The sequence below is a fragment of the Ambystoma mexicanum genome, chromosome 6p (assembly GCF_040938575.1).
Source record: "Ambystoma mexicanum isolate Mex_15411 chromosome 6p, UKY_AmexF1_1, whole genome shotgun sequence".
NCBI classification, from domain to species: Eukaryota; Metazoa; Chordata; class Amphibia; order Caudata; family Ambystomatidae; genus Ambystoma; species Ambystoma mexicanum.
In genome coordinates, this window is record NC_090935.1 from 611,302,117 (window position 1) to 611,321,127 (window position 19,011).

At 44.7% G+C, this 19,011-nt stretch overlaps 1 protein-coding gene across 8 annotated transcripts in view; it reads left to right on the top strand.

The window, feature by feature from the left end:
* The window catches only part of POC5 (POC5 centriolar protein), a 544,028-nt gene that overhangs the window by 98,041 nt on the left and 426,976 nt on the right, over positions 1 to 19,011 (top strand). For all 8 annotated transcript variants that reach the window (XM_069627457.1, XM_069627460.1, XM_069627454.1 and 5 more), the window contains 2 exons: positions 2,698 to 2,836; positions 18,120 to 18,224. In XM_069627457.1, the coding sequence (XP_069483558.1) occupies positions 2,698 to 2,836; positions 18,120 to 18,224 (244 nt within the window). The remainder of the gene's footprint in view (positions 1 to 2,697; positions 2,837 to 18,119; positions 18,225 to 19,011) is intronic.

The window sequence follows — 19,011 nt, forward strand, 5'->3', positions numbered from 1 at the left end:
ATTCAGACAGAATAGACCTCTTTGTGATGTGCTTTTATGCAGAGATAATAAAAGACAAAGTTTAGCACTGAAAGCTAAATTTGAAGAAATGCACACCTGATTATCATGGTATTAAGAGTAGTTCTGCATCTTTCATTGAAGTTCTGTATTGCAAGTGCCTTGGATTGTAACTTCCCCACAAACCTGGGAGATTAAAAAATGTAAAGCACTTGTAAGGGTGCAGAAGGAGGAGACTGACACACATGTGGCATAGTGATGTGGCATAGTGATTGCTATAGCCACAAAAGGGCCAACCCCTAGTCTGCCCAGGACGGGGGGAAGTATATAATCAAATACGAAAAACTTTCCTGACAGGGAAGGGACTTCTAAAAGGAGCTTTACTCTTGTCAGTTACACAAGAGTGCTCTATGGGATACAAAGACTCCCTAATAGTTTAAATCAGTATTTAGCAAGAATGTATTAATGACAAAAGAAAAACTACATCTGAAGACTTGTTAATATTTGTCAACTTTCATGTTGCAAAAATTATTTAATCTGCATTTATTGTCACAATGTTAATACCTGCATTTCCATGCAAAATGGAATTGTTCAAGCAATAAACAGGAAAATGCTCATAAACAAACATGAAACCAAAAAGAGTCACATCAAGATCCCACAGTTGAGTGTTAGAGAATACAGGAAAAAGTCCTGTGCATTAGCCTAATCACATCAACCTGGGTTATGTTCAGAAATACCTTCATTCAAATTGAGAAATAACACATTCTCCCTAAATACTGATTTAAACTATTAGGGAGTCTTTGTATCCCGTAGAGCACTCTAGTATAACCGATAGAGTAAGTAATAGGAACTGAGCTCCTTTTAGAAGTCACTTCCCTCCCTGTCAGGACCGTTTTTCCTATTTTATAGTAATTGCTATAGACCTTTATTTAAGATCAAAATAAAGATAAAACCTACCTTTCCCTATATCTGTTAGGGTTTTCCCTGCCTCAACTAAACGTACTAATGGGACCGTTGGGATGTCGTTGCAATGGAGTCCACCATCCTGTGTCGAACGTTCCGATCTCTGTCCCTTACACTTATAACTAAACTAAGTTGTACCTATGTTCTTGGTTTAGGAGAATGACTCCCTCCTCCTGGACTGGATGGCACAATTCTGTTCGCAAGTCTCTCACCAGGGGGAATGACGGCCTTCCCCTGACTGATACTTCAAAACAAAGGATTGCTGGCATTGCATTGAAGGTTTATTATGTTTTCCCTCCAGGGAGAGTGACTCCCTTCCCCTGGATCACTAGTTTGATCCCCCTTGTAAACTCCATTAGCAAGAGAATTACTCTTCCCCTGGGCCCTCTTTTGACTTGGTTTGATGATTTCACAATACCAAGGAAATGACTCCCTTCCCCTGGCCTTTCTTGGCATTGTTCTCACACTCTCTTGGCTTTAGTTTCACAGTTCAGAAAACCAGGGGGATTACCCAGACCTGGGTTTCTTTAGGGCATTGTCTGGGCAGACCTGGTTTACTTGCCTGCCAGGTACTGCCTTGAAGAAGATGGCTAGTGAGGATATCCTCCCAAGTTGCAATTCCCCATCCCTGTTTTCATCTCTGTATTTTGTTCCCGATATACCTGGTTCACTCTCCTGCCATGTACTATCATATGGCCAATTGCTTAAGATATTATCCTTGGGTATATCTGGGTCCCAGACCCCAAGTCAGTCCACAGATTACTACAGTTACCTATTGTAAGTAACACCTGTGTGTACAAAACATGTGCGAATCTGGCCCACTGAGTAAAACGTTTCTCTTTTAATTCTTCTACAAGCCCCTGTACAGGGGTGAACAGGGGGCCAAAAAACAAATGGCCCTGGAAATGTTTTTCAAAGTGGCCTGATGTCATACCAAGAGAGCAAATTTAGTGAGCAAGCCCAACCCCTCTAAACAGGGTTTGTGGTTCCCCGCCCAAGAAAGATTGTAAAAAGGGATCCAAATAGTGAATTGCATCACTCGTTCGACACTATGAACGGTTTAAAAAGTAGATGAACATAACAAACAAAGCTGACATTAAACTTTTGTTCAAAATTTTAAATGTTCAAAATTTTAAATGACGTACTGAAAGCTTTATAACAAATATAATTTGCTCAAAAGGGGGTGGGAACATGTGGACGGATGTGGGGTGACTTGGAGAAACAGTAAGAGGAGCAGAAAATCAGGGCCCACGCAAGACTGATGGGCTAGGGGCTCAGAAAATCTCCAGAATTCCCTGTAAGCCAGTGCACCGCTGCCTCTTCTATTATAGCGGGCACAAACCATGGTTGCTTGCCAACTTCTGCTCAATCTGTAAGCCAGAGCCCTAACTTTTACATTTTTTTGAAGTAGGCAGATTTTTGCCTCCTCCTTCAAGTGGCTTTATCAGTCCATGTCTGGGTCTGACCAGAACCACTGTCTTCCAAGTTCACCATCAGCCTGTATATGTCAGAGAAGTGTTTCCTTCAATGACTAAAAAACCTCTGGTCAAGGGCACATGAGTAAACCCATGGGCAGAAGAGTAAACCCATCATAATCATTGAATTCACATAAAGCAGCAGACATTTTCCAAATGTAACAAATACTGCACTGTTTAAACTGTGATCTTTATTTTTCGTCTCCTATTGAAGGTCATATTGCTTTCTTAGTTCATAGGGCATTTTTTCCTTTTTTGACAGGATGAATACGACGAGCTGCTTCGCTATGCGGTCGTGACTCCAAAGTTTGACCCGAGTGTCCTTAGGCAGCCACCTCTTCCGTTGACAGCTGATGGAAGGTTATCAAATGTTCTGACTGAGGTTCCCCAACAGATTCTAGGTACTGTGAAACGATTTGCTGATTGTATTTTTTTTTAATTGTATAACGTATGTTTGATATTCATACAGTAAACCAAAGGGTTTACTGTTACTATAATGTACCATGTTCAAAATGTATTAATTTTCAAAATGCAGATACATAAAACAAATTTTAGTAGGACCTTACTTGTTTGTTTTTTGATTATTAAAATACTGACATACAGCCGATTTCGTAATATTTAACCATGCCCCCATCAAGTAATTTTAAAACCAACTTTAGATCAGAAGGAAATGACTCTAGCAGTTACTCTGCACTGCCTCCCTAAGTACTCTTGAAACAAATCGTGTCAATTCATGTAGTCGGTCACTGCTTATAGTTTCTTAGACTCTCAGCCTACTTAGAGTATGTTTTTATAGGAAATATTATACGTATTAAAGGCAGTGAATGGTTTATAATCTCCAACCTTGACATTCTAGCAGATTTTTAAAAAAAAAAAAAACTGTGAGGAAGGCACAGCGTGTTATGCCCAAATGGGCTCCAATCCAGATTAGCTGAAGTTAAGTGATTAAGAAAACGCAAACTATGCCATTGCTCAGTTGGAAAAATTGCATATGTGTGGAATATCCAGTTTAGATATTACCAAGGTACCTTAAAAGGAAGACACCTATGTGCTGAGACCCATATATCCCCCACAGCACTTATAATTTGTGGACAATCAGAGGGTAAACCTAATCAAAATAATATCCCTAACATGTAGTTGTTGTAGGCTGTTCAGAAGTACCTAGTACTTGGCACATTAAAAAAAAAAACCTGGAAGACCAATCATAATTGGGGTTCAACACAGTTTATTTTACGTCTTCCTTTAATTCATCCACTGACCTAGATTCTGTCCCCTTTACTTTCTAGAATGCATCATTGCAATCGATATAGCTTGCTTCAGGTAGAACGTTACTTCAGTGGAATAGTGTAAGGAAGGCATGGTATCGACAGTAAGACAGACACAAGTGACCACAGTTCAAGAGTGTTCATTGAACTTCAAAAAGGATTTAAGAAACGCTTATCTAATCCTAAATCTACAGATGGGATCAAGCTACGACTATCAAATAATAATAATAACACGGTCCTTGTAGTGTCTTGTCAAAATAAAATGGCCTATACTAAACCTATTGCCAATCCATACCTCTAAAATGTTACGAAAATGTCAGGATGTTTGGGCCGTTGGCCTCCCTCCCCCACATTTTCAGCATGGGACAAGGCTGTACACTCGAGCTTAGCACGGTCTCTGGCTTCTCTAGCATGAATATACAGTTCAATCAATAGCATCAGGGCCTTCTGTGCCCAATTATCTTTACCTTTCAAAGTCTCTTCATTCAGAGAGGGCCGGAGGCGACAAACAATACGTTATTTTCCTCTTTCAGATTATCAGAAGTACTCAAGTTCTTAGGCGATTCGCTATTCACCTCGGATCCCCCTTAGCCGGGCTCGGATCCTTTCACCACAATGTTGTTAATAGTACCTGTGTTGCTTAGTGCCTGTGGCTTTGATCTGAGTGGGCATTTTCCACCAGGGGTCAGTGTGTGTCTTCTGCCTGATCAACGTGACTAGTGTACATCTCGGCACACTACAGTGTTCTCACCAAACTGTGGCCTTCACCTTGCAAGTTTTAAGTGATGTGTAAGAACATTATTTGTTATATTGTACTCTCTTTTAACGCTTGGGTACCTGCTACACCCTCTGCTTCTAGCCAATCCCTGTGCAGCTTTTCACATCTTCCCCCCAGACCCCCAGGGATCTGACCTCGTCGCTAGCAGCGTCTGAGACGAGCAGGAATTAAGTGCATCTTACCACTGGCCTAGTTTTCGAACCACTGAAAAAGACTGCTTTTCGAAATGCATTTAATTTTAGAATGGCACAAACTACAGCTGCTCAATGCTGGTTTACCAACATGAATTCCTATAGGTTCCCTAGTATTCTTCTATAACTTCTAAAACTGTTGTCTGTTATACTTCTATGAACAACCATTCAACTATAGGAAGTGCCATGTGTCTCCTTCCTCAGTGCTCCAGATAAGATTTTAAAGTGGGATTATTTTACTACCTATTTTTTAAAGTTGGGAGTAAAATTATGTTTTAGGGAGTAAAAAGATAAGTTCCATTCCCAGTGGGAGGATTTTAATACGTAAAAATATTTTTTACTTGTCGAACAGAATTGTTTTGTAAGAAATGTTTATTTGCACCAATTTATACTTGCACATTAAAAGGTATACTTTCTCCTCCTTAGACCAGGCAGTAATAATAGTAGAGATGCTTTCTGTGACCTTATGGTTACTAGTGGTCCAGACATATCCCTTGTGCTGTGTGGTTGAAAAAAGGAGGGCATGCTCTGATGTGTCCGTTTGCCATTTTTGTTGGTAATGTTTTTGCTCCATATTTTTATTTTTCGGGAGCATTTGCCTAGTTTTAGGGAGTCAAAGTGACCGATGCACACCTTATCTATAGGGCACCTCCTTCCTTTACTTGCAAATCTATATTATATCTAGTGCCCTGCTGCATACTAGTCACTTCCTACATTACTCTACACACTATGCACTGTCAATATATTAAATGCTTCAGGTTTCTACTCTGCATTTCTTCATTGAATGCTCTAAGAAATGTGTCTATCTTTGCCGGCTTCACATAAGGCCTATATGTCATGCATAATAGCAAGGGGGCTGACCTTCTGTGTGGATCATGTCTCATGCTAGAGGGATTTCCTTAACTTGTACTTTCTCTCACGTTTGTGGCATTGGATCTGCATTACAGCAGGATTTATAGAAACTATATATTTTTTTTCCAACCAAGGCTGATGTTTCTGTTGAATAAGTCCATTGCAGAAATCTGTTGAAACCTTTTTTTTGGCCCATGTTACTAGAGGTTGTCTTTGAACTTCACTATCACAAGAAGCATATGATGCCTATGTATTTATTCAGCAGATTGGACCCTACTTTCAAGAAGATTGTGATCATTCATCTACTCCATATAGATTGAGAAATTGTAAAAGAAAGTCCTATTAAAGTGGTACCATTGTTCCAATGAAACCTAAAAGGCACCTGCCCATGTAAACCTTCAGGTAAAATGATTCATGTCGATCACTTAGCAAAATCAAGTTAATGTTCCCACTTCGAATGGATTGCGTCCTCCCACGTATTCCTCATTTTATGATATTCGTATCCTGCCAGCTTTGCTGCTTCGGAAAAAAGATTTCTCGGCAGAGAGCGCTGTGCATGAGGTCGTGGTGTCTATGTCCCTCGACGGGCTCCGTACCGTGTCAATGTCACCATCAATATAAATAGCTTGTGCTGTGCCTGTTGGCTTCAGTTCCGTTTTCCGATTGCTTCGCTCTTGAACGGTGCACTTCGAAATATTCTTCAGAAAATGTCTTCTTCCACGCCTACTACACCCAAGACGGGGTTAAAAAAATGCAGATTACAGATCGTCACCGCATTTGTCTTTGGTGCCTAGGTTCAGACCATCGAACCGGAGACTGTGGCTCCTGTCAGTCGATGACAGAGAAGGCCCTTCGTGAGAGGAAAGGTAAACTGACGGTGGGGCGGGAAGCTTCCAAGGCCTCCTCGAATGCCTAGTCAAAAAAGCATAGAAAATCGAGCAATGCGAAATAATCGGAGTGCCGTAAACATTCTAACAGGTCTCGATCACGCAGTGGATCGAGGCGCTCTTCATCTTCCTCTTCAAAGAAGGTTAAGAGGAGACGTAGATCTCCTCCTCCTCTGATACGTCTACCGAATTGGTAAGATGTCCAACTAAGTCGGATTCCCCAAGAAAATGGGATGAATTTAGAAGGAAGATGAAAGTCTTTGAGAAAGCGGCCTCAACCCCCTCAAAGGAGCCAGACCCCTGTCGCTCCGTTGGACGACACAGGGAAGTCAGGAACTACTGTGGAAAGATCCAGTAGAAAAGGTGAACCTCAAAAATCTCGAGTCGACGTCAAATTGTCAGATTCATCGAGAATCGAGTTTCCTCGACAGCGACTAAAAAACATAAGTCATTGAAGCCCTCGACGGCGCTGACGGCTTCGACATCGAAGCCAAAGGCGTTTTCGACACCTTTGTCGAAGACTTCATTGGTGTCTTCGAAGACTCCTTCGATACCATCGAAGATTCCTTCGACCCAAACTCAAGTACAGGAAAGGAGATTTACTGCTTTACCTGAGGTAGACTTCTTTAAGTCTATGTATTCTATATCTGAAGTAAGTGTCTCTGAGGAAGAAGTTTCTCCTTTTGGAGTACAATATGTTACCAGAGAGGTTCCAGAAGCATGAATCGATCCAGAATCGAAAATGAGAGACCTGTGCGACACCCTTCATTCTGCTAGTGGCATTGATATGTCACCCGAGCGAGAGTTTACAAAACCACACCCCGCAGAAAATACAGATTCGGGGTACAGGAGTCTAATGAATAGGGTTGTTGAATGAATGGGCTGTGGTAGAGCCTCACCCACATTTGATTAGGATGATTTGACTGATATAATTGATCAGGGCCCCCAGAAGGACCCAGTTCTCCCCTTCCATAGGGCACTTCAGAGAACAATGGAAAAAACTGGGAGGTTCCTGATACTGTTGCTGCAGTAAATAGTAATTTTCCAAAAAAGTACAGAACTTCTAGTTCTCACCCTGATTACTTAAGTAGGCATCCCACTCCAGAAAATCTGGTTATTCAGGCAGCAACTTCATCAAGACAAACAGCCTATCCATCTATCCCCCGCATAGAGAGGATAAGAAGGTGGATGCTTGGGCCTGTAAGGTCTTTACTTCGGGTAACATGGCTCTCAAATCAACTGCCACCTGTACCCTCGCCAGGTTTACCCATACCCTGTGGGACTGCATTTCGCGGCAGCTGAACATATTCCGGAAGGCGTGGAAAGGGAAGGCTTCCTGAATATTGTCAAAGACTGAAAGGTGGCAATGTGGGAATGTCTCCAGTCTGGACTGGATACTGCTGATGGTATCAGCAGATCCTTGACTGCAAGCACAGTGTTACGCAGATTTGCGTGGTTGCAGTCTAGGTTTGCACCAAACGTGCAGTCCAGGCTACTCAACATGCCTTTTGATGGCTCGTGGCTGGTTGGTAGTAAAGCTGATGAAAGCTCTGAAAAACTACAGACCTCAAAAGCAGTGGCTAAATCTCTTAGCGCCTCTATGCGACAGCCTCAAAAACCTTATTCGGGCTCATCTTCATGGAGAGGTTGTTCTTTTCGGTGCTACTCTTCTTTTGGTAGAGGAAGAGGACAGGCCATACAAAGAGGCAAAAGAAATGTTGCTCATGGTGGAAGAGGAAAAAGTGCAAAACCAGCCTCAGGAATGGCATCTTTGCCCGCAGCTGCTCCTGCAGCCGCTTCCAAGTCACTCTGAGGCCTTATCACACAAAACCCCGGTGGGAGGCAGAATCTCTCAGCATCTGTAAGAATGGCGTGCCATTACTTCAGATGCTTGGGCACTGGAGACAGTAGCTCAAGGCTACTGCCTTCCCTTCCTAAAAAGACCTCCAGACCATCCACCAGGAACCAACTCTGTCAAAATTCCAGATCGGCTCCTGTTGCAGGAAATTTTAACCCTGCTAGAGAAAGGTGCAATAGAACATGTACCTGTAGCGGAGAGGAACAAGGGTTGGTACTCCCCTTACTTTCTCATGCCAAAAAAAGACGGAGGATTGAGACCCATCTTGGACTTAAGAAACTTGAGCAAGTTCCTCAGGAAGGAATAGTTCAAGATGATAACCCTTTCTCAGATTATTCAGGCTCTCCAACTCCAAGACTGGTTGGTATCATTGGACCTTCAAGATGCTTACTTTCATGTGCCAATCCATCCCAAGCACAGAAAGTACCTGAGGTTCGCGGTTGGAGGTTCTCACTATCAGTTTTGAGTTCTGCCATTCGGGCTGTCTTCCGCCCGAGGGTTTTCACCAAACTGATGGCGGTTGTGGCAGCGAGTCTCGGGAGAGGGGGAATTCATGTCTACCCTTACCTGGACGAGTGGTTGATCAGAGCGTGTTCTCCCGAACAGGCTCAGGAACATCTGTCGATCACCTGTCACTTCCTTCACAAACTGGGCTTCTCCCTCAATTTCAAGAAGTCTCACATGATGGCATCCCAAAAGCTCCAGTTTATCGAAGCAGTCTAGGATACCTTTTAGGGCAAAGCTTCGCCTTCCGAGGTGAGAGCTCACCACATTCTGTAGACGGTAACAAAGTTCCAGAATGCCCAACATCTACCGGCATTCGATTTTCTGAGGTTGCTCGGCCTCATGGCATCCTGCATTTTTCTAGTGCCAGAGGCCGACTGAGAATGAGATCCCTTCAATGAGCCCTCAGGACTCAATGGTCCCAATTCTCAGGGACTATGTCAGATCTACTGCAAGTTCCGAGCAGAGTTACTCAGGACCTCCTATGGTGGGCTTGCACAGACAATATTCTCATGGGAACGTCTCTTTGGCAACCATGGCCGAAGATAGCGATGGTGACTGGCGCCTCACTCACGGGGTGGGGAGCCCATACCAACGATCTGACAATCGGCAGTCATTGGTCTCCATGAAAGTCCAAACTACACATCAACCTTTTGGAGCTGAGGGCAATCAGATTAGCGCTGAAGGCCTTTATGCCCTCTGTACAGGGAAATAATTTCCCGATGATGGACAGCACAGTGGCCATGTACTACCTCAACAAGAGAGGAGGTGTAGGGTCACTACCACTGTGCAGAGAGGCAATGCAGCTCTGGTTCTGGGCAATACAAGAAGGAATCTCTCTATCAGCAGTTCACCTAGCCCGAGAGAACAACACAGCGGCGGACGCTCTGAGCAGGCAGAGCAGTCGTCCACGAGTGGAAACTAGCTCAGGAAGTCCTTCAAGAGATCTCCCCCCAACCCCCTCTTTGGGGAACCCCCTCAAGTGGACGGAGGTCATTTGGAAGTGCGATCAGTACTGCTCAAGGGAATTTCCTCCAAGAGGAGCTCTAGAGGATGCATTCTTAAGACTGGGAATTTCCACTCCTGTACGCGTTTCCTCCAGTCCCTGTGATTCTTCACATAATCAGGAGGTTGAGAAAGTTCAGGAAAAACATGATCCTAATTGCTCCGGATTGGGCCAGGACATTGTGGTACCCTCCAATATGTCTTTCACAAAGGGAGGATCTTCTCTCGCAAGAGGAAGGTCCGCTTCTCCATCCAGAGATCAACACACTCAGTCTTCACGCATGGTTTCTGAGAGGCTGAGATATAAGGATTGGGACCTCCCGAACAACGTAATGGAGATTTTGCTTTCGGTCAGAAGGGCAGCAACAAAATGCTTGTACCGGTGTCGTTGGAATAAATTCAGTAACTGGTGCAAGGATAAGAATATGGTTCCAGAAGCCGAAGCGGAGTATAAAAACGAGGGCTCACAGAGAGCATGGAGGGCATTGAAAAAGTCAGGGCAGCCTTGGAGACCCACCTGGTGGATGAAGCTGCGTTTCTTGTACGAACCAAACAATCCTACTATATTAAAGGGGATAAGGCAAATCGATTCCTGGTGGCCAAATTGAAGCAGCGAAGAAACCGGAATCGCATAACCCAACTCCGAAATCCAGAAGGGAACCTAGTACGGGGGGGAAAAGGCAATAGAAGATGTGATCCACTCATATTATACCAAAAACCTAAAAAGGAGGATCTGGTGAGAGAGGAACAGACCGCATTCCTTAAACAAATGACCCTGCCACAAATTAGCGAATCAGATGGGCAAATTCTAGAAGCCCCCAAAACGGAAGAAGAGGTGGGAGAAGTAATAAAAACGCTAAAAGCGAACAAAGCCCCTGGCCCAGATGGGCTTAGCAACACATATTACAAAACGTTCAGAACCACCCTGATAGGCCCCCTAAAGAAACTGTTTAACTTCATTCGGGACTCCAGGAGGATCTCTGGGGACATGAGCCAGGCAACCACAGTACTGCTATTAAAACCGGATAGAGACCCCAGTGACTGTGCGAGTAACCGCCCTGTAACGCTATTAAATGGGGATGCAACAATCTACTCGACGGTGCTGGCCCGTAGACTAGTGGAGGTACTGCCGGGGATAATCCACCCTGATCAAGCGGGTTTTATACAAGGGCGAAACACATACGATAATATCCGCAGAGCCATAGACCCAATTGAATGGGGCTGCAGAACAGGACAGCGATTTTCGGTTCTGGGGTTAGACGCCTCCCGTGCCTTTTGCAGTCTACATTGGGGGTTCCTGCAGCTGACTCTGGAAAAGTTTGGGTGTAGCCCTACTTTCACTTGCATGGTAATGGTCAACTTCGCACACCCATCCACACGGCTAATGGTTAATGGACGGTTCACAGATAACATCCTCATTCAGAAGGGCACAAGACAGGGGTGTCCTTTGTCACCTCTGATATTTGCCATGGCCATGGAGCCGCTGGCACAAAAAGCCAGCGACGACCCAGATATCGAGGGGGTAGAGGTAGGTGCCGGAGAGCCCCAAAAAATAGCTCTCTATGCAAATGATATCCTCATGTTCCTCGAAGACACAACACACTCACTACCAAAAGCATTAGACCTATTAGAGGAATTTGCGAAGGTTTCCGGATTCGATATCAATTATGGTAAATCCAGTGCGCTCAATATTACCGAAGGAGCGGAGCAAGTAACAGAATGGGAAGACAGGTATCCGCTGAAGTGGGAACACAGAGCGGCAAAATACTTAGGAATACAGTTAACATCCACATACGGGAAACTATATGGGGCCAACATCCCGGAACTACTGAAGGAGCTAGCCGGGGACCTAAAACGGTGGGAGGTGCAAGAACTATCATGGCTGGCAAGGATAACGGCCGTGAAGATGACCCTGCTCCCCAGGTTGCTCTACACGGTAAGAGCCCTACCAATACGCATCCCAACGCCAGCAATTCAAAAATTACAAAGGGAGATAATGGTGTTTATTTGGAAAGGGGGAAAAAACCAAGGGTCCCGAAACAAACAGGTCCTGTTTAGACCACAAATGTTGGGAGGGTTGGGAGTCCCCGAAATTCGCAGATACCTATGGGCAGCACAGATAGCCCCCGTATTACAATGGTCACCCAGAGATAATCAAACTGGTTGAGCGACCCTCGAAAGAGAAGCGACTAGAACCTCCCTAGATAGCCTTCCCTTCCTAGCTGAACGACATAGAAACAAAGAAGGTATGTTACTCGAATCCACTAAGGCCACCTTATGGTACTGGGACAAGGCATTACGAAGTAGAAGGGTGAAGATTGGGGGGACCTTTGACACCAGTAGCCCATAACCCTGACTTCACCCCTGGAATGCGACCTGACTTCTAGGTACAACGGGGAGGAAGTGAGAAAACAATGACAATGGGAGACCTTTACGAAGAGGGTACGCCCCTAACCTTTGAAAGATGCAAGGCTAGATTTAATATACCTGAAACTGAGAGGTTCCATTATGTTCAACTAAGGCATTGGATTTCTAACAGGAAGGTTCGGGAGGAGGCAACCCGGGACCCGGTGGGACTAGAACTCATAATAAAAGAAGGCCAACCCGGGAAAGGGGAGTCGAAACTTTATAGCTTAATGGAAGCAGTAGACCCTGATGAATCCCTCCTATATATGCAAAGGTGGGAGGCAGACGTAGGGAAACCGATCTCTAGCGAAACCTGGAACCAAATATGGCAAAGAGCCGCTAAAAGCTCCAAATGCACCTCCATCAAAGAAGCGGCACACAAAATGTTTGAGATGGTACATGACACCTGCACGTATGCATTCCATTAACCCAGACTACCCCATATCTTGCTGGAGAGGCTGCGGACAACCTGGTGATTTAATACATATGTGGTGGTCCTGTCCAATAGCTGAAATATACTGGAGGGAGATCCTAAGCCACATCAAGGAGATAACCGGGGTACAACTGCCATTGGATCCGATGGTGGTCCTACTAGGGGAGGCGGTCGAGGGGTGCTATGCAAAATCCAGGTCGAAAGCTCACCTCATTACCCATATGTTAAGTGCTGCTAGAATAACCTTGGCTCACACTTGGAAGAACAAACAAGGACCGATAGTGGCCATGTGGTGGGTAAGACTATGGGGGGTGATGGCCATGGAAAAGATGACCGCATTATCCCACGGCTCCTACACAAAATATTTGGACACCTGGATGCCACTACACGATTTTACAGATGATAGAGAACAAATGTATTTTAAGCCTAAACTTTTACGCGGTATTCCTGTTATTCAAAAGCACATACTCTGAACTGGAAGAGTGCATGATCCTAGAGACTCAAACTGTTAAAACATGCTACACTGTATCCAAATGTTGAGATTGTTGGGGGGGGAAATATCTTCAAATGTTTGTAATTCATGCCTATGAAAAACCAAAATAAATAATGTTGATAAAAAAAAAAAAGAATGTGGATCCAGACCTATGGTGCTTTCCTTCCTATTACATTTAGCCAATGTGGGGCTCCAGATTGGTACAATAAAAGGATACCTAACAGCGCTTTCTATTTTTTCACGCTCATCTGAAGAGGTGTCTTCTTTCAAGATACCACAGATTGTACAATTTTAGAAGGGTATCCCTAACGTGTATCCCCAGTCCTATTCTATGTCCCTGTTTGGGATTTAAATTTAGTATTAAAATTCCCTGCATGCATTCCTTTCAAGCCTTTGCATTCTTGTCCTCTAAGGCTCCTTATATTTAAAAACAGTCCTACTAGTGGCTATAACATCAGCCCGCAGGGTGAATGACTTACAGGCTTTCTTGTAAGCCTCCATAAAGATAAAGTAATACTCAAAGTCAAACCTTCATTTTTACCCAAGGTAGTCTCTGACTTTCATTTGTCTCAAAAAATGACTTTGCCATCTTTCTACCCTCACCCCTCATGCAGGTAAGGAGGAAGAAAGACCAACTTTTCATTGGGTATACCGGCCACAAATTGGGCCTGGCAGTAACAAAACCAACCTTATTCAGATTGATCATTTTGGCAATCGGAGAGTGTTACAGACTGGCAGATAAAGAACCTCCAGATGGGCTAAGGGCTCATTCCACTAGGGGCATGACAACTTCAACAGCTCTTCAAGGGGTGTCCCGGTGCAGGATATTTGTGGGGCCGCCACCTGGTCGTCTGTGCATACATTTGTGAAACATTATTGTTTAGATTCGACCTCATCCCAAGAAGGTCTTTTTGCTAATGCCGTTCTTCGTACGGTCCATGATTAGGATTCATTGGTATTCCCTCCTCCAAATGTTCACTGCTTTGGGAGTCTATCAAAGATGAGGAATACATGGGAGGACTGTTAGGGAGAATTCTCTCTTTAGGCTGAATTTCCTAACCTAGTGAGTCCCCCAGCAGCTTTGCTGGATTTCTGGAGTTTGTTTTTTTCTCCTGCCAAGAGTGAGACCCTTTTTCTCCCACTCTTGGACATGATTTATGGTGTTCCTTTGACTGCTAATGTGTTTTATGGGCTATGGGGTCCTTTACTCCATAAGGTCTCATGTGTTTTTACTATGTGTTACACAGCACCCTCCGTGCAGCGACACAGGGGTGTCATAGTGACACCCCACCATAGACTCCATACCCTGGGACTGACTACTGTCTCCCAGGGCATGTAAAGTCACCATTGGCTTTACTAGTCCCAAATTATGAACAGAAACCAGTACAAACCATCATATTGTGGACGTACTGGTCGGGGCAATTTGATTGCCCCGGGGTCTGTTAGTCGAGGGGGCATGTCTCCGTCCCCCCTGATCGAGTTTTGGCTGGTGGCAGTGGATACTACTTTTTATATTCGACCGCGAATATATCCCAATGGATTTTCCCATTGTTCGAGGCTACCAACTTTAATTATTTAATTCTCATAGCCTCGAACATACCGCCGGTTTATTTAATATTAATTTGCCGGTTGGTGTTCTTTGCCAGGACTCGATTCTAAAATGGCGTTTGTGTTCTCTTCCGTGACTCCAACCCAAGTCGAGCCCTTTGTTCCACTTTTTGGCGGGCTTCTCCACAGAAGCCTCCAAAAGTGGTGCCACTCTGTCTGGGTACCACAGGGGGTGTGGGAGGGGGTTTAGGCACCCTGGACTGAGTTACCAAGGTAACTCAAGTCGCACTCTTGTGTGATTGGCCCAAGTGGTGAGCCGGCCGGCTCACCACTTAGCCTAGCTGTCAATCAAACATGCTGAGTGAATGGGGGTGTGCTGCATAAGAGCAGGGCTTTGGGGACTGGAACTTCAGAAGTCGCCACAGGACCTGAGAATCCGACGAGGGAGAAGCTGAGCCGACCTATCACAACGACACCACCGGTGGAGCCCTGCGGAACCGACTCACCACTTCCCGACGACAGAGAAGATCTCCCGGCTGGAGAGGCTTCTTCCCCTGACTGGTGGGCGCAACCAGTTTACCTTCTTCTCTTCGCACCCCAGACCGGCCTGTAGTCGAATTGCCCGTGCCAAGCACCCCGGCAACCGGATAGCCACTTACCACTGGACCGCGAACTAAAGGACCGTTCCTTTTAACAGAGAACTCCGCGGCTGGTTTCTTCCCTGGCAGTGCAACGGACTCCTGTCATCCCCCCTGACGAGATCATCTCTTCCCCCGGACGAAGCACCGACTTGCATCCGCTGCCAGGAACAACTGCCCCCGCTGAAGTATTCTCACCACTTTAAGGTACCGTGTCCGCCAGGCCTCCCTTTCTAAAGATTGCTACAAGGTAATAATAATCCCTTAACCTTCTGGACTGGGCTGGCCGCCTTGACCTTCTAACTGGTCCCTTTCTTTGATCCAACTCCCTTTTGAACCTTTACAAGACTTTTGTGCACTGCAACCGTGTGACCTTGGACACATTTCGTTTTGATCCTCTTAAAGTGGATCCGGCCTACTGACTCTAAACTCACGGTGTTACTTTGCCTTCCTCTCTTGTTGTGTTCGTGAAAAAGTGTTGGGATCTGTTTCAATTTATTCTCTGCTTTTCCCTAGCTTTTAAAACGAATTATTAGAGTGCCATCTATGTTAAGTGCTCATCGCTGTCTGAAAATAAGTGGGGCTTTACTTAAGACTTGTCATATTCTTTTAAGGGAGTGTGTATCTTTTAGTGACCGTGTTTTTGAATTGCTTACTATTAGTGCCTGTGTGTTTTTCTAGATGTGGTTTTAAATAAATAATTATTTCTCTTTTACACCAAGCCCTGGTCAGTGTTTACTTGTTCTACTATGTTCTTTTGACCTATTGTGAATACTCTGTATACTGCCTAACTCTTCTTGAGGGAAGTCTGACTGCTCAGCCACAGCTACCAAGTGAATCTGTGTGGTACAGACTGCTACCAAGTGGGTTTACTGCCAAACACCTGTAGTTTTAAATCTTTTGCAGTGGTCCCAGAGGGAACTGCACAGGTTTCTGCCTAACAGGGACACAATCCATTTGAATAACAAGTTACTTATCAACTGGTAACGTTCTTTCGACTGGGTCTTCCTCCCACGAATTCCTCATCGACCCTCCAGCCTACCCCGTCGTACAATTTATATGAATTACACTATGTGTTACTTGAGAGCTTACTGTCTAAGGGTACGCCTGGTCAACTTCTCAGTTGAGGAACTCGAAAAAAACAGAACTGAAACCAACGGGGCGCGACTCGAGCTACTTATACTGTCGATGATATCAATGCTCTATGGCAGTCCTCGAGGGACATCAACGACACGACATCGAGCACAGCGCCCTCTCGACATTTATTTTCCGAAGCAACAAAGCTGATGATACGAATATCAAAGATGAGGAATACGTGGGAGGAACATCCAGTTGAAAGAACTTTACCAGTTGGTAAGTTACCTGTTCTTCTAGACTCCTGCATTCCTCTGGCACCAACTCTCTGCTTGTTGAAAAGTTTGCTAAACTGAGAGCTGGAGGTCGGTCTCTCCTCGGCGTGCTCCCTCCTGTGGAATAACCGCTCTCCCCCTCTGCGTCTTGAGCAAGACCTCCAAGTTCCGAAAAAGCCTCAAGACTTTTCTCTTGACCTCTTCCTTCGCCTCCTCTCTTCCCTCATAGAGTAGTGTGACTGATGTGCAGGGCCCTTATGTATCCTCGGGGCCCTGACGCCCCACATCTTCATCCCAGCCACTGTCTATTCACTGCACTTGCTTAAACTCTCCCTCCCCACGGGAGGTTGCACTTACCTTTTCCCTTCTAAAGCACTTCGCCCCTAGCACTTCTCCATGAGCACCACAGCACCTATCCTTCACCCCCGCAGCCCCTGCACTTGCACGTTCTGAACACTCACAAGGCATGGTAGGTTTGTCTCCCCTCCCTCCGTTCATTCTAATAATTTGTTTTATAATTCATTGTCTACCTTCCCCTGTCCCCAACCTGTTGCCCTGTGGGTGCTTTGAAACAGTTTTGCTAATTGTATAAGCGCCTAACAAGTGACCAATAAATAAAAACAATAAATAAGGAGTATGGGCAAAGTAGGAGACAGTTAATTTTTAAAGTGTTAGTCATACTTATTGAATAACCAAGTTTTCAACAGTCGCTTGAATGCTGGGTAGGAGGGCTCATTTCGGAGGTAAGGCATTCCACTGGGAGGGGGCTGTGGTGCTGAAACTTACCCCTCCTGCTCTGGCTAGTTTAAAGCGTGAAACGGGTAGGGTAAGCTGGTCAGAGGATCAAAGTGAGCGACAGTGCTGTTTCTTTGTGATTCAATGGTTCAAGTATATTGGGGCTTCACTGTAGATGCAACGGTGCGATATAGTCAAGTTTTTGAAGTCAATCCGTGCTTTTATTGGTAGCCAATGGACTACTCGTCGAGTTGCAGAAATGTGGTCCGATTTTTGCAGAGGCCCAGAGCTGCAGGAGTGCTTTGTTTTGATAAATGCAGTAGTTGAATGCAAATAAGTAAAAACAAATGTGTGGATAATTGACATTGATTGCTAATGCACGCCTTACCCCTTGCCATCTCTGGCTGTTTCATTAACTAAGCCTGGGAGAAGGGAGCACATTCTTCTGCCAACCACTTATTTTTGAAGTAATTTCAATGTTACATTTTCAATGTTCTCTCCATGTTCGAAAGTTTTCATTGAAGTGATAACACAATGCCATTATGCTCACTAGTGACATCACTTCTAGCTGCAAACAAAGCAGCACAATATTAAAAAAAATTCCAAATTCCTCTTTTATTTTAGGCACTCATTTACCTTGGTCTGAGCCCTTATTATTTTTTATTTTTTATTTTTATTAAAATGCATTTGGTTTGTATCTTAAACCTTAGCCCTTATTTATGTTTGCTTGTACATATTGCAGGAACAAGTCCTCAAGCAGAAGACTATGCACAGGATCCAAGTACAAATTCAGAAACTCCACTTAGTTCCGCGAGACAGAGCCCTACAGTTCTAGGCACTGTTGAAGGTATGTATGTTTGTGTGCTTTATACACAGCTGAAATTGTATGAGCTTTATTTTCATTTAGTTTGGACCCAGAAATATAACTTTCAGCCAAAGATGTACAATAAATTGGGGCCTATAAACCTTTCTAAAGGGCAGTAAAGACATTCATGATGTGGTTGTTCTGTTACTTTACATTAACATTAAGCCTCTTACTCAGGGGTGGGCATGGGCGGTAACATCCGCCAGCCCTAGCCAGCGTGAAGTATTCACATAGGCTCAAGGATGTTACTGGTCATGTCTGTATGGCTTAATGCTGTTAGAACCCTGTCAAATATCCATTGTGCTAAAACGTTCTTTTTCATGGATAGTAGCTCTGTGTACGTTGTGCGCTGAATTCCCACAAAGGAAAACTGCAAACAAGAATGGAGGGTGGAACAATTAAAGGTAGATGGGCCCTTTACTTTTACACGGCCTGGGGGCAGGCCACCCAAGCCCAACACCTCCTTCCTCCGTACTCAAGACCCTTCCAACTGAAGGACTCCTCCCTTACTTGACAATCATCAACAGCTCCCTAACTCAAGGAATCGACTCTAGAGACCGGACAAATCCTCCCACTTCGAATGGATTGTGTCCTCCCACGTGTTGCTCATCTTAGATATTCCTATTCGTATCTTCAGCTTTGCAGCTTCGGAAAAACATTTGCCACACCAGGGGGCGCAGTGCTCGACGTTGTGGCGTGGCTGTCCCTCGAGGTCCGCAGTTTAAAATGCTTGAGCCTTGCCCATTGGCTTCAGTTCCGTTTTTCCGAA